Source organism: Chlamydotis macqueenii, chromosome 2 (assembly GCF_036417535.1).
Source record: "Chlamydotis macqueenii isolate bChlMac1 chromosome 2, bChlMac1.mat, whole genome shotgun sequence".
Taxonomy (NCBI): domain Eukaryota; kingdom Metazoa; phylum Chordata; class Aves; order Otidiformes; family Otididae; genus Chlamydotis; species Chlamydotis macqueenii.
In genome coordinates, this window is record NC_141557.1 from 46,444,930 (window position 1) to 46,460,523 (window position 15,594).

Genomic DNA, 15,594 nt, shown 5'->3' on the forward strand with positions numbered 1-15,594 from the left:
AGAAACTTGATGGGGTTGGTTAAGTCCATTTCTGTGACAAATGCCTCCTGCACCATAGCAGAGGAATTCAGAATATCATTTTCCTAGGCTTGGTAAGGCATTGCATATCCTCAAGTGACAGAAAAGTAAGGAGGAGCTCTGGGCAATCAGGCCACCGCAAATCCAGCCAGAGCATGCTTAGGTGATGACGCAGAGCATCTGAAAATACTGATTCCAGCTTTACTTTTGCTTTCCAGTTTGCTGTTGATCCGTTACAAAATCAATTAATTCTACTTAAAAGGGCCAGCAAAGCCTACTGTGAAGTCCTTACTATCAACTACTTCTCTCTAAACATACAGCACTGGCTATTTTTACAATGATCTATTAAGCTGAATATTTTTTCAGCAGTTAGGGGGACAGATTACTTCTGGTTGCTAGTAAAGGAGTTACTGTGGTCAATTCAACCAGGAAAAAAATAGTCCAAAGAAGCTGTAGCTTATGGGGCCATGGTAGCTCTACGGAGGCTGTTAAAGGGCATCTAGCAGATGCGCAAAACCTGACTGCCACAGCCTGAGACAGCCAAATGTCATGGGAGTTATTGTTTATTGTCAGATAAATTACTTCTGATGTAGTATTTCCTTTGAATAATTATTCATACCTCACAAGCCACCTAAAGGTACTAGCTGAGTGCATCTGGCTTTCCATGCCTGATGTGTGGTGACCTGCTACCACAACAGCCTGCCCCAGAGAGATTATAAATCTTTATAGCAGCAAGCTTCTGATTTATCGGTATTTCAAGAAGTGGAGATGTATATGAGGTAAGTTTTTAGCCAAAGATCAGGGTTTCTAACCCCAGGGCACAATATGCAGGAAAGCTGACAACTTCCTTATTCCTTAAGGAATATCCTGGAGGAAAACATTAACCCAATAGAGACGTTTTTCTGCATATGAGGTGTGAGAGAAAGTATTTACACAAAGAACATCCAAAAATTTTAGTAGGCATTACAATCATCATGATCTAGTATCTCATCATATCTGCCAATGCACTTTATCTTGTGTGCTCAGAACAGCAGGCCTAAAGTTTCCTGAAACATTATCTCCACACACCAAATCCAAAATAAATCATCATCCTTTCCTCTTTGAATTTGTTCTGTGGCAGCAACTTGTCTTGGCATGAAATATTAGCCATATGGACACTAGAATGTCTGCTTTGACCTTGACCTCAGAATAAGTGCTGCCAAAAATGTGAAGATAACTCCCGCCTTTCATTTCCAAGAGTGATGCTCCATGAGTACAGCATGATCTGCTCTCCTGGTTGCCTCTCTGTGTGCAGAATATGTTTTTTTCTCTTTGAGGTGTTCTACTAAGCACATACTGTCTGCGGCTAGCTGGGAACTGGGAAGCAGTATCCCAGATGATAGTTTATTTGACAGACATATTTATCTGAGAAATTAAAAAAAAAAAAAAAGAAAGCTAATTTTAGCATCAGGCAGTGGAAAGTGCATTGCTTGTAACTGACTCTCACTACAAAACACACAGTCAGTGTTTTCATCTTCTGGATACTCTGCAAAGTAACAGGAGGCTTCTGGGAGGAAGATGAGGTGAATTTTGTTGGTTGTGTTGCTCTGCACTGTTCTGGTTCAGAAATGATGGTTAATTGTTGAAGTAGAGCATTTAGCTGGGTAAAGGGAATAGGTACTGCACCTTTGGTGAGTTTTTGCTGCGTCTATTGCATTGCTTGCGAATGAGTGTCAATGATGCACAGGATTCAGAATAAACACATTTCATGGCATCTGCATCTGACCAACGTGCCACAGAGGCCTAGGGCCCAGTGGACATCTAATCAGAGACCTTATTTTCCCAAGTCCCAGTCTTCCTTTTCTGCTGGTGCCCATAACAGATATTCCCAAGTAAGGTAGAACTAAATGGCATAACAATACTCATGGAGAAAGCTGGCAAGCCTGGGAAGGGGGCAGGAAGGTACTCCATGGTCTTGGCTGGAAGGTAATTGTTACCCAGTTTGGAGTCCTGCAGTTTTGACGAACTCTCCTGCCTGATCTGTTAAGACTGTGACAACATCTTTCACCTTGATGCTGCTGGTTGACATTCAGACTAGCACAGTGCCATCTGATGATGCTCAGTGGACTGTGCAAAATGGATTTATTCCATGTGCTTCCTAGTGGGCAGAGATCCACATTACACTCAACAGCTTCAACATATGGAAGTGGCAACATGTGACTGATGTGGTCCCTGCCAGTCACGCTAACTCAGGGTGTATTAGCCCTGCATCCCAGGGAAGCTTATGCTACTGCAGCTGCCCACGTCCATTATCTAGACTAGGAATAAGTGGAAGAATTGATGTTCCCAGTGGTGTGAACCTGGCACCTCATGAAATGATGTGCACTACAGAAGGTGGGGGGAGGCAAATTTCACACAATTCAATCCCACAGCACATGTGAGCACAGAACAGGTTACAACCAAACATTTGTATATGGGTGCAAAGGGCAGTTGTGTTAGGTTGAGTCAGACCCCTAATAATCACATGCCTTGTAAAATGGCTGTGATAGCTATGTTTTCATGTTCATTTTTAAAATTTGGAGATTTTCCACATCTCATACTCTAAAATAAGTGACTAGATTTTCCAAAGTTGCTAAGTAAAGGACAGCATATATAACCCAGGAAGCCCTCTCATCAGACATCCCTTCTTGACCTAATTTTCAGCAAGGGCTAAGCAGCTGCTCTCTCAAAAAAAAAAAAAAACAGATTGCTTAATGGCATCCAAGACTGGAGGCAGCCAAATTTAGGATTTGCAGCCAAAAGAATGAGTGGACTAAGGTTCCCCATAATGATGTGAACATTCATCTGGAGGCCTCCCGGCCAAAACAAAAATGAAAACGTCTTTTGTTTCTACCCCTAAAGAGTAGGATGCTTTGTAGCTTCTACAGGGAAATCACCTGCACTTTAAAGCACTCTTCTGGGTCCACACTGCAAGCTCCTTTCTCCCTTTGCTGCAGAGATTCTTTGCAACCTTCCCGTTCCCACCTCGCCGCTCCCAGGGCCACGGGGCCACCACAGCCCCTGTGGATTTTCCTTTCTCTTCCTGCTTTCCCAGAGAAGCCGACAAAGTTGGATGCTAACTCTTCTGTCCCTCTGCAGAACATGGAAGGTATTCCTTCCTGCCAGATGCACAAGCTGTGCCGTTCCATATCCGCTGGTCCCTCCCTAGTGTCTCACCCTCTCTCTGTGTTTTTTTTTCTCCAGGTGTTCTACTGATCTTGGCACTGACAGAAGAGCTGGTGTTTTCTGTTCAGGTACTGTCTCCCACTGTCTCCTCCTCTCAGGGCGTCCCGATGGACACTACCACTATCACAGCCATGGGAACAACACCTCGCCATAAAGACCGCCACGCGGCAGAGCCCCTTCCCACGTCTGCTCGTGCCATTCCCCATCCCGTCAGCCTGGCGGAGAAAACCCCTTCCACTGGGCAAAAGCAAGCAAGCGGCCCTCGTGTCAGCGAAAAGGAAACGTATCATTTATACAACCAGAGTACTTCATACTCGGGACAGACTCGCCCCAAGGGGAAAATATTCCAGGTTTTCAAAGGCAACTTCACAGAGTCCTCAGAGCCTTACCTAAAGACTACCCTGCACTCTCCCTTCCCTACCCTGAGGAGCCCTTTCACCGACCACCCATTTCAGTCCCAGACCACAGCATCCAGCGATCCGAACAGCACGGGGCTGGCAAGAACTACACACTCAGACCCTTCTCCCCACCGCAACGCCTCGGGAAGCCTTAAGGAAGCGGAGCAAGGGGACAGGGCCGAGCTAGTGGTGCAGGAGGCAGATTTTGCCACCACAACTGCTGGACCATCAACTGATCCTGAAGCAGTGTCGGTGCCTTTTAAACCCACCCACTATGGTGTATGGGATATGCTGAGCAAAAACAACTCTTGGGTAACCTTGAATCTCAGTACAAATGTCCCTCTGTTTGCTGGCCCTGGATCCGCAACAGCAGCAGTGGGTCATTCAGTTCAGACCAGTTTTGATGTCAGCGTCTCCTCCCCAGCAATGGGAGACCCCAAGGGACCTGCGCCAACGCAGCACAGTGCGGTGACTAACGCGACCTTGCTGGGCAGCGCTCTCTCCGCTGCACCCGCCACAAGGTTGTCCAGCTCTATGTCCACAGCTGGCTCCACCGCCACGGGGAACTTCCTAAATAGACTGGTTCCTGCTGGGACCTGGAAACCTGGGGTGCAAGGAAACATCTCCCATGTCACCGAGGGGGACAAACCCCAGCACAGAGCAACCATCTGTCTCAGCAAGATGGACATTGCCTGGATCATTCTGGCTATCAGCGTACCTATATCCTCATGTTGTAAGTTAATTGCCACTTTGTTTTGCTTTCTCTTTCCTTAAAATTCAGATGTCGGTCCATGATTCCAGGACCAGGTGGAGAGCTAACAGAGGCAGGGCGGCTTGAGGTGGATGAGAAGCAAGCACTAGACAGAGATCACATTCACTGACCAAAGTGCTTAGCTTCAAAATGCAGGGGGTGAAATGTTTACACTCAAAGTGTACTTGCTCTGTTGCTATTAGAAACCACTTAGTCATTTTGGGCCCTTCATTTGAGAGTGTACCACAAGGCTGAGCAACTCTAGAAGGTGAAACAGCTTTACATCAAGGCGTTTAAGCTGATGACCAAAAATTGTACAAGTCTTTAATCTAAGAACTGCTATATGCTGCCCTGGATTTGGATTTTAAAAGCCCACTGCTAACCCAAAGGATTAATAACAGTTGTAATGACTAATACCTTGGGAAACACCAGTTTTCCAGCACAATAAAATATTTCATTGCAGGCAGTTTGTGAACTTCTAAAGTCTGATTACCCAAGTGTTGGTTCCCTCCATTTTAGTTCCAACTTTGCAGCTGCCGAGGGAGCAGGAAGAGTTTGAAATCCTGGCCTTCAGACACCAGGAGACAGCCGCCTGTGGGACCAGGGCAGATTGGGATCCCAGAGCTGGCTTAGGGTCTCATCATTTAGCTCAGTTACAAAAAACACATGAGAAATTAGGAGAAAGCTTATGAGTGGATGCTCAGGTGTCCCCTGCTTAGCTGGGTTATATCAGCAAGGTGGGACGACATACTCTCCGGGGTTTCACTGTTGTGGGGTGCGATTATGCTGATCTGTCTGGGGTAAAACAAAACCAAATATTTCCCAGCCTTTGCTGCCTGAGGAAACATGAAAAGGTAGCACCCAACAATACTGAGTGTTAATTCTGTTATTTGCAGCTACAAGCTGTACTGAGAACAAGGCTAGATGAGCTGACTGAGCCAGTCTCACTCACAGCTTCCTCCTGCCAAAAAGGGCACTACTGCTCCCTCCTGCCTTCTCCAAGCCACAGCCACCTGATCCTGCCCCTCTCCTTCGACCTGGGCCTGACCTGACACCTCACTGAGCCACTTTCGGATGGCGAAAGTGGCCAAAAAATATTCACTTTGCTCTTTGGTACTTTCTGTCCACTGAATCAGTTCCCTTCAGGGTCCCATGAGCACAAGACCTGGAGCGGATGAGGCTGCAGGAGTACACATCTGGAGAGGGAGCTGCACTAATCCTTTCAGCAGCTGCAAACATTGGATTGGCTCAGCGTATCTGTTAGACTTGTACCTGTGGGACTTCTTGGTTCTGCTCTTGCCAACGTGGTTAAAACCACGAGTGAGAACAAAGCTTAAACCTGAAAGATGGGCAGCCAAAATAAAGAGAAACCGAAGCAGAAGGGCACATACGTACTTCTGCGAAAGATAGAGAGGAGAAACTGGGATATAGCAGGCACATGATGAGAAGCAGTGATATTTGATGATTTGATGAACAGTGCCTTGTCTATCAACCAGCAGAAATCAAATAAATTCTTCCAAGCATTATGTTTTGGGCCAGTATTCGGAAAGCAAGCTGATCTGGATAGAAAGCATCCAAATACAAACCACAGAATATAATACCCTACAACACAAGCATAGGAAGCATAACCAGTGTGTAAACTGGTGTATGTCTCTGCCTGCAGTGTGCCATATATGAGCTAATAGCTAATGATAGTTATTAGTAGTAGTAATAACAATATTAAGAGTCTGCTGGCAGTACTTCTAACCCACTATTCATTAAATGGTGGAGTTTAGACTTTTCTTCTTATCATATGTGCCATAACAGTGTGTGTTCATATGACTGTGCCTATTGTGTTTCTTGTATTTGTAAGCTACATTTTTTAAAAGGCAAATGTTTTTTTTTTTAAATTATCCCTACCAGCTCTAATACAACTAAATGTTTAAATGATTCAAATATTTAAGTCCTTCTTTGAGGACCACATTTCTGAGTATGGTCTTCAGTGGGACTCTCCTTTTAAAATCTGGGGATCCTCAGACGTATTTCAGAGTTGAGATGAATGGTAGGCAGGCATTTAAATGGGATTTTTGGGAGAGGATCTGGATGAAGTGCCTAGGGAATTGCTTTCATCCAAAAGTCATGCTGTTTAAACAATGCCATGACAAGTGCTGTTGCACAGACATAGGTTATCCCCGTAGGAGAAGAAAAATAAGTTATAGCAACCTAAAGCACTTTTAAACAGATGAACGTGTATCAGTCCTGGCTCCCCTCTGCACCACGCACCGGAGGGGAACTTTATTTCCTGACCCTCAGGCATCTGTGTATCTGCAGGCATGGGTGTGGGGTGTACAGTGGGGTGTACGCTGTGAGGTATACAGTGTGGGGTGTGCGAAGGGGACTGTCGCCACCTCCCGGGCACAGGCGCCTGCAGCTGAGGACAGAAGGCTCGTCACTTCTGGTCTAGAGAGGGCTGATGCCAAGAGACAGATTAAAACTTCAGCCGTTTAGATTTCCTTTCGTCTTCAAGGGGTGAAGATGTTTTCAGGGAGAGGCTTTCACAGCTGGCTGAGAAAGCACTGTCCTGCTCCTGCCTCGGGATGCTGAAAGGTGGAGGTGTCTCAGGGATCGAGACTCAGCCCCATGCTCTTAAATATCTGAACTCCCTTAGGAGGGACCAAGCCACAGAGAAAGTCACTGTGGGCTCCTGTCATGGGAGGCTATTGCTGACCTGGAGCTGGTGGCTCTGTGCTCAGGGTGGCACCTTCAAGGCTGCTGGCCAGACCCACCGAAGGGGACAGCCAGCCCTGAGCTGCTGCTGGGACACCTGTGAGAAAGGAAAAGGCCATGCATCATGGGGGAGAGACAGCCCTGAGGCAGGGCAGAGAGCACCGCACCCTGGAAAGAAGGGGAAGGAGGTGAAGAGAGGCAACCGGTGCCTGTGCACAGCTTCAGAGCTGCAGGATCCTAATTCACTCAGCTCCGTCCTCCTGCTATTGAGGAGTGCCCCTGAGCCAGCTCGCTGACCTCTGGGCTGTTTCCAGAGCCCTCGCAGAGCTGCGCAGTGGCCAACACATCTCTCCTCTGCCAGGAGCCCTGGTGTCTTTCCCCATAATCCCTCCCCTGCGTGAGGGGTGGTGAGGAAGCTGGAAAAGCCTTCCCTCTCAGGGGATTTCTAGGCAAAGCTTGTGCTGTCCAAAACCCGCAGAAGGGAAAACAAACCGCGGTGCTGCAGAGACACGTCTGTCCCTCTCTGCCACACAGCGCATTAGGGCTCCACACGCTGCTTGCTGTCACACCTTTTATTGATAGGCACCTGTTAAATGAAAACCTCTGGGTGTCTTAAGTTCTCTAGTAGGGGAAGTGACCACAGGAGCCCTTGGCTCCTCATCCCCACTGGAAGAAGAGCCTGGGGAGTGCTCACAAAGGAAAGACCCTGCCACGGCTCCTCGCTGGCTCATCCCTGCCTTGGGGATTTGCCCCTAAGAGCATGACACAGCAAAGGGTTTGTTCAGCATCACTGCGCTCTGGCATCTGAGCCCCACTGAGGACTGGTGGGTCCCGCCAACCATGCTGGTGGCATGGCTCAGTGGCTATGGCACTAGCCTGAGGACCTGGGTCTCAGGAGCTCGCCTGCTGAAATAAGAGATGGGCTTCAGCCTCCTTGTCCTTAGAGTATGTATTTCTTTAAAGAGGCGTAGGTTTCTGAGGTCCACTGAAGTCCCTTAAAATGCTAGCCAGAAAAGTAATGCTTTGAATAGGCATGCATGAGCCATCTCTGCTGCATGAACCTGGGGAACTCATTTCACCTTTTGGCACCTCAGTTTCATGGTATAAATAACGAGGGTAGTGTTACTAATGCCATTTGAGGGCTGCAAATATGAAGGACTCTATATCATTACATTCCCAAAAAGCAAAGCACCAACAGCAGTATTTTCTGCATGTCACAGTTTGAGCTGGTTTTGCAACTGCCCTTCAGGCAGCCTTGAACATTTTTTGTGCACGTGCATTTGTACGTGTGTGGGTGCCTGTCTCTGCAATGCAGACCAAGGCACAATACAAAACTCATTTTAAAACGCACCGTCCTGGTCCTTGGGCTTTTGGTACTTACGTCTCTGTAATTGCAGAATGACAGATAAAACATGGAAGAACAGAAACTTGCAAATCAGATGCGCAGAAGTCAATTCATTCAGTCAGTTCTGCTGACATGGGAAAACACAAGAGGAAGGCTGAGCCTCCAAACGCAGGCGTCAGCAGAACTCAAAGAATATATGAAGAATTGCCTTGGCCCTAACCCCACTTAGTTCACATTTCATGCACTGGGATGTCTTCCAAAATTATCTCACCCACTTTCTCCGTCACAAAACCTTCGAATGTTTGCTTGCTGGTTTGAAGCGAGAGATTCCAAGCCCTGAGTCTAATTCCCAGGTGTGAGCTCTTGCTGAGCTGGAGAAGAGCCTTCTGTCTCCAGATGTAAGCAGCCATGGTCAATAACCAAACCTATCATGATACCTGTATCATAGTTAAAGCTGTACTACTATAGACAGCCACAGTAAATGAGGGAATTCAAAAGAAATACGGAAAAACCACTATTATAGTCACTGAGACAAGGGTTCTGTAGAAACTTTGTATATGTTATGATCTGCAGACGGAGAGATAAGTAAATTAACATCCTTCAATCTGAATATTTCCTGACTTCTGAGTGCTTGCAACGTTCAAGTCTGTTAACATGGTGTTTTACGTGGGGGCTGGAGAGTGGAGAAAGCAAGTATGCAGCTATATAAGACTGATAAAACATTTAAGTGAGTTGAAAGAAAAGACAGAAGACTATCAGAAAACTGTAGGGAGTTGGTATGTTCTCATTACACTACATTTATGAGGCCAGTATTGAATATGGTGTATAATCCTGGTGGTTTATGTTTTTAGGAAAAACGTTGGGAGATGAGAAAAGAGCCATGCAAATTATTTAGTAGCTGAGAAATGCAACATACCTCCACTTGTGTCATCACGTAGCCCAAGAACAGGCTCAAGCCCACATGTATAAGGGACATTTCTGATAGCGTAGCAGAAGCTTTTAATAAAAAAGGCAAAAGGAGACTGAGGAAGTGGCAGCTGAAGCTGGCGGTATTTAGACAACAAGGGGAATGGAAATTAAGCATTGAAACTAACTTTGTGGGAATGGGATGGATATCCCGTCACTCCATGTCCTTAAATGAAGCTGGACATGTTCCTGTGAGATGTGCTGTACTTATACAGCTCTTGGCTGCGTTAACAGGTGAAGGTCTCCTGGTGTGCAGGTGCTGTGCAAGTGAGAGTACATGATGGACATGTTCCCACCAGCCTAGAAACCTGTATATATGTGAGAATCTCATTTCTCCCATTTGTGGGATGCACTATGTCCTGTCTCATGTGTGGGGGGACAGATCATGCAGATGTGATTTGCCTTAGGGCAGAAAGAGGACAGCATCAGAGCTGGAGCTCAGCAGCAGCTCAGCCCCTGAGCGCATGGGTTGACTTTTTTCCCTCCAGACTAGCAGCAGCTTAAAGAATACGGGTTGGAAATGCTTCTCAAATCCCTGAACCTCCAATATCCACAAAATTGCAGAGACCCCTGATATTTCCTAACATGTACTGTAACCTCTGTATGAAAAGCTTCAGGCTGACATGGGGACAGCACTGAAGTGTTCTTCTCGTGGCACTCTCTGTTGACTTTAAGATGGAGCAGGTGAAGGGAAAAGTTGATTGAGGTTTTCTGACTCCCAGAAAGCATCCACGTGAGTGCCTGAAAATCAGAGAAGAGTTAGCCCTTTTTCTGCCCAAAGAGTTGGCCATCCCTGAACCAGAGGTGATACATGGCAGTGTTGAACAACAGCACTTTCTCATCCTTACGAGGGCATCACATAATATACCAGGAAAGAAAAGCAGGGTGTTGCAGCTACTGCTTCTCTCTTCTGCTCTGTTGTTATTATTGCCATTTCTCCCTTCCAAACCATCTCTGCTCTCTGTGTATTTCATCCACTTAATATGTCCTCACTGGCTGTCACAACTGTCTACCTGGAAAAAGTTTTTTCTCTAATACACGCAATTCTAATCATGGGAGCAAATACATATCTAAGAATATCGGTAAACCTGTACCCTGTTCCTAGCATTGTTATGGAAATGATTGGTTCTGTGTTAGCTACATTAATTTCACTGAAATATGCCCCAAAATGGTAGTTAATATGAGTAGAGAGGGAATAGCCCCATTCCAGCCCTGCTGTCCTCCTTCTCTCTCTTAAGTCAGGTCTCTGCTTTGAGTTGGTGTAGCTTAGGTAGACGGCCTTCTGCTAAAATACGTTATATTCGAGGAAGCTCAGAAACCCACTGTGCACAAATGTTGGAGGCCAAGAGTGTAATTAAAGGAGAGATCATTATTGCTGCATAGCAGCCATATCTGCATATCTGCAGGGCCATTTCCTGCTGAAAGGAGTAGAGATCTCTCACAACTCAGTGTCACCAGCTTTCCAGCCCCTAAAACCCCAGTCTGATACTTCTCTGTCAGCAGCCGCAACATTTTATAAGCTGTAAAACCTCAGGCTTTCAAAATATTTGCACAGCGATAGAGTTGGCTTTACTGGGCCTCTCGTATCCTCAGGCATCTTCAGAAAAGCTCTGTGCCTCAGGGAGCACTTGTTACTGGAGTACCGAGAACCTCCGAGGTCTGTTGGCTCTCGCCAGCAGTGGGGAGGACTAAATGCAGGCCCTGCTTCATTTTCTGATCTTAATGGGATTGCAGGCTGGGCTGAGACACGGAGAGGGTAGCAGCAAAGTAGGGAGGGAAGCTGCAGCCCTTCAGGAGGATGGGCATTTCCCTGGGCAGGGAGAGCCGTTCTGGTGGCACCCATGGGAGAGCCGTTCTGGTGGCACCCATGGGGTGCCAGCCTATGGGCACAGCAGCTGGAGTCTCACTGTCGGGCTGTCAGCAAGTGAAGTTATTGGGGACAGAAAGACTGAAGCAATAGGAGTCAAAGAGAGTAAGTTTGATGGTGATCTGCTTTTCTGAAACGTGCGGGAGATTTTTCTATTAGCTTCGGAAGAAGATTTATAGCATAAGCTCACCTTTCCCTTTGAATGAGATACAAACTGCCTGAACTCAAACCCATTAATTTTTTTTTCTTAGTAGCTTATTCTTTTGTTTTAAATAGAGCTCTAGCCTTGCACTTTTGTATTGCCATTTTATGTGCATAGATGGGATAAGAAATTAGACCCATGGCATATGGGTAGCTGCAATGTTTGTCAAAACATACAAAGCAGCTTTGACCTCTCTGCAGTCTTTTCTTTCCTCTGGGCTATAATTCTAATAAATAATTTTGGCTGTAGCTGAGACAATCATATATTTTTCTGCTTCATGAATATTTTCTCTCTTCTTTTCTATCATGAGGGGTTTAAAAATAATGGAGTGAATTTATGGCAGGGCATTCCCTATTTCACAGGTACAAATCAAAGTAAGTACACATCCAGCTACCTGTCTGTCTGTATAAATCAGGTAGATTACAAGCACAACCGGTCAATTAATTCCACAGGTATAAGTGCACAGAGCTTATGTATTTCTTTTCTGAATAAGCCCTTTTTAGTGCCTCAGCTTCTGCCTGAGCAAGGACCAGTGGGAGCAGTGAGCTCATTACGATGGGTTTGCCCAGCTTTTGTAAAATTGCCAAGATTACCCATCTGAATTGCAACAGAGATGACTAATCTGAAAACAATTCCAGAAAATAACACTCAACTGGCATTGTGTTCAGCCCACTCGCTGGGCTGGAGAGCGTTATCCTGCCATCTTCGCGGTCTGCGAGTGCCTGTGGCTTTGGGACCAGACAGACAATTGTAACAACAAGTTTCACTTGTTGGTCACTTCATCTTGCCTAACTGCTCTACTTTAAGCTCAAATATTTCAGATTGCTGAAGCTTAAGTGTGTCCCTCAGATAAGAACACAAGCCAGGCTCAGACTCCACCAATGTCCAGGCAAATGTGGAGAATGGATTACACTTCTTAGGAGATCCTACATCCTGATACAGCTGATGGAGACGGGCAGGAAAACTCCAGCTCTGGGGTTAATGCTACCCTGGAGGCGTAAGCTACCTGAGACAGGTGCTGGAGGGGATCTCCATGCCACCTCACCACTGCCTCATCCCGCTCAGGAGCCCATCTGTTCCCCTTGCTAGTCACTGATGTTTTGAAGCATGGTCACAAAGTACCCAAAATCCAAGCCATGAATGGCAGGTGTCAGAGGCAGGGATCAGTGGCACTTCAGGGCAGAAGCCTTTAGTACTGAAGACGTGCAATGACATGTGTTTATCAATTTGGTATTTGAGCCTAGGACAGGTGTCTCCCACTGCCCGTTTGCTAATGTGCTCATCGCTGCAGCGTCTGAAGATGCTAGAAGCAGAAAAGCTCTGCACAGAGGCATCCTTCGCAGTCTCTGGGAGTGCTCTCTGTCCTAGAGGGTCTATAAAAGCCAGCTTAGGTATTAAAATACCATCAGTTACAACACCAAAGCTTTTCATTAGCCAGATAGACACATCTTGAAGACTATAAACTCACATCAAAAGGAAAGTTAAAACTGCATATTCTGCCAAGCCCAAAGCCTCATCTGCTTGGCCCAGATTCTGACTTAATTGTGTGGGTTTTGTTAGAAGAGAGCTAGATCTGACTGAGAGTGAATGGTATGAACGAAGGTTGCCAGCTCTTTTCTTAACTGACGTAAAAAAACAAATCTATGGAATTGATGAGTCCTTATTGAAAGGAAATAACCAATGTTTTGACATGTTTCTATTGACAGCAGTTCTGCTGACAGTCTGCTGCATGAGGAGGAAGAAAAAGACATCTAACCCAGAAAACAACCTGAGCTATTGGAATAATGCTATTACCATGGACTACTTCAACAGGCATGCTGTAGAGTTACCAAGAGAGATCCAGTCCTTGGAGACTTCAGAGGTACCTCACTTGCAGAACTAGTGTCTGAAAACTGTGACTGAAGCCGTGCTGGGAGAAGGGGAGAGGAAGTCATATTAATAAAGCCTTGAAATCTCTATGCATATTCAGGGAAAGAGCTTTTTGAGGAGGACTCACATGTAGAAGATGGGATAAATATGTACACATGTAGGTAAATGGGATACACATGTAGAAGATGGGATAAATATGTCACCAAAACTGGATTGCCGTTCTGTTCCAAACCATTGCAGATAGGCTCCATATATCTGTGCATATGTTCTATATCCATGTGTCTATATCTGCTGTGTGGTCATGGGAGTTAACCACCTCTAGGTGAATTTGTTCCCAAGTATCTCTTCCTTTTGAGCCTACAGCCAACGTCTAGCCGTACCATGACTGCTTAGGAGAGCTTTTTGGGCTGGCATGTTACTGATAGTTGGTCCTTATAATCTGTCTATTGTACATGTCCCACACAGCTGGGTAGTGCGAGTTGATAATGCAAAGAAATTTTGTGCATTTATGTCTCAGGAGCTGCCTATAGTTCCTCAAATACCAATTCAGGGGGTGAGTGTTCCCAGTATATAAGCAATCAAAACATCAACATATGACAGTGTGTAGTGGTGGTGTGTATACTCATCAGCCTTTACTTAAGGGATCTGACTGGTTCAGTGGGATTATTCATATGTGGGCAGGTGATACTACTGACAGAAATGTACTCTCTGGCCTCAGAGAAAGAGAGGAATAATGTAGCTTAGATGAAAGGTATTTAAAATCTAAAACAGAGGAGAGTTTGGGTTCATGCTGGAGTGATTTTCAGATCAGCTAGTTGACTAACACTTCTCATCTTATATAATAATAAAAAAAGTGTTTAGATAGGAACCTCTGAGATGTGACTAGACAAGCACTTGCAGTTCCTTCATTAACCCCACTTTCCTGACAGTCATGTTGCTTACGCTAAGGCAGGACCTGGTCTAAACTTACCAAGAGTTGAATGATAGGCCTAGTCACATATAGGATGATCTCCAAAAGCTGTCATCTGAGTCACTTAAACCTAATCAGGACATGACTGAACTGGGGCCTGCTCAGATAGCTTGGAATCATATATGTGGCTTTCTGACCTTAAAAAATTAAAAAAAAAAAAAAAAAAAAAAAAGAAAATGCATCTTTGAGGAGTCAAGCCCAGCTGATAGACAGGAAACTGTTGTAATGTGTCATGAAAATTAAAAAAAAAAAAAACCAAACAGTGAAAGTTCATATTCTGCTAAGGAACCTGAACTTTGATGCATCTGACTTCTGGGTCCCCAGACTGAGAAAGAATCAGCTTGACCATAAGAGGAGCTCTTCACTCAGAGCTCCTACTGCCTGAAGAAGGCCAAAACAGCTCACCCAACTTAGCTTTCCAGGAGCCAGGGACTCCAAAATTCAGCACAGAATTTGGGGAGTTGGGAGAAGCAATCAAAATAATAGTTCATTTCTCACCTGCATTCGCACAGGGCAGCAGAGTGCCATGCGTGCTCTCAGAGGGTGAGAGATGTGAAGTGCTCACTCTGTTTCTCTGTCTTTCTTCTAGGATCACCTTTCTGAGCCACGCTCCCCCGCCAACGGCGACTACCGTGACAGCGGGATGGTCCTTGTGAACCCCTTCTGTCAAGAAACACTATTTGTAGGACATGAGCAAGTCTCTGAAATATGACCCCACAGCTGCCTGCCTATTGCAGTTTCATCTCTACTGTCTCCAAATTATAAATAAATATATATATTATAAATATAACCTTTGTGTAACCCTGAATTACAAGAAATGTTTTCAGCTTTTCTTTTCTCCCTCAGAATTGTCAATCCCTTTTTTATAAGTGTGGTAAAACTTTACAGAACAAACTGTGGCTTTATAAAATAAAGGTATTTCTAAGCAAAACACCTGTCAGATGGACTGTGTTCTTCACTGTCATTTACAATCTGCTGCTAAATATGCTTGGTCTGGAAGAATATGGGGTGAGGCTGGTTTTGGTGCAGGCAGCATGTGTTGGTTACAGCATCCTGCATCCTACGTAACATCGCTCAGCCTGGCCATGAGCATTCCTGCTCAGTGACCTACTCCTATAAAATGACTTTGGTCACTCCTTTCCTTTAGATTGCCAAGCTAGCATACAAGCCTGACAGGACCAACTCGGCTGCCAGAAGCAGTCCATACAGCTCATAGGCCAGTCTTGTATCCTTTGCATGACTCTAGCACTGCCTGAGCACCAACTGGGATGAGCCCTTCAAAGTCTCCCTTCCAGTTA

General features: G+C 45.5%; 1 protein-coding gene across 2 annotated transcripts in view; it reads left to right on the top strand.

Moving 5' to 3' along the window:
• The window catches only part of TMEM108 (transmembrane protein 108), a 166,242-nt gene extending 151,015 nt beyond the window's left edge, over positions 1–15,227 (top strand). For both annotated transcript variants that reach the window (XM_086741704.1, XM_010117060.2), the window contains 3 exons: positions 3,241–4,353; positions 13,164–13,318; positions 14,886–15,227. In XM_086741704.1, the coding sequence (XP_086597830.1) occupies positions 3,241–4,353; positions 13,164–13,318; positions 14,886–15,008 (1,391 nt within the window). In that variant the 3' untranslated portion in view covers positions 15,009–15,227. The remainder of the gene's footprint in view (positions 1–3,240; positions 4,354–13,163; positions 13,319–14,885) is intronic.
• The last annotated feature ends 367 nt before the right edge of the window (positions 15,228–15,594 follow it).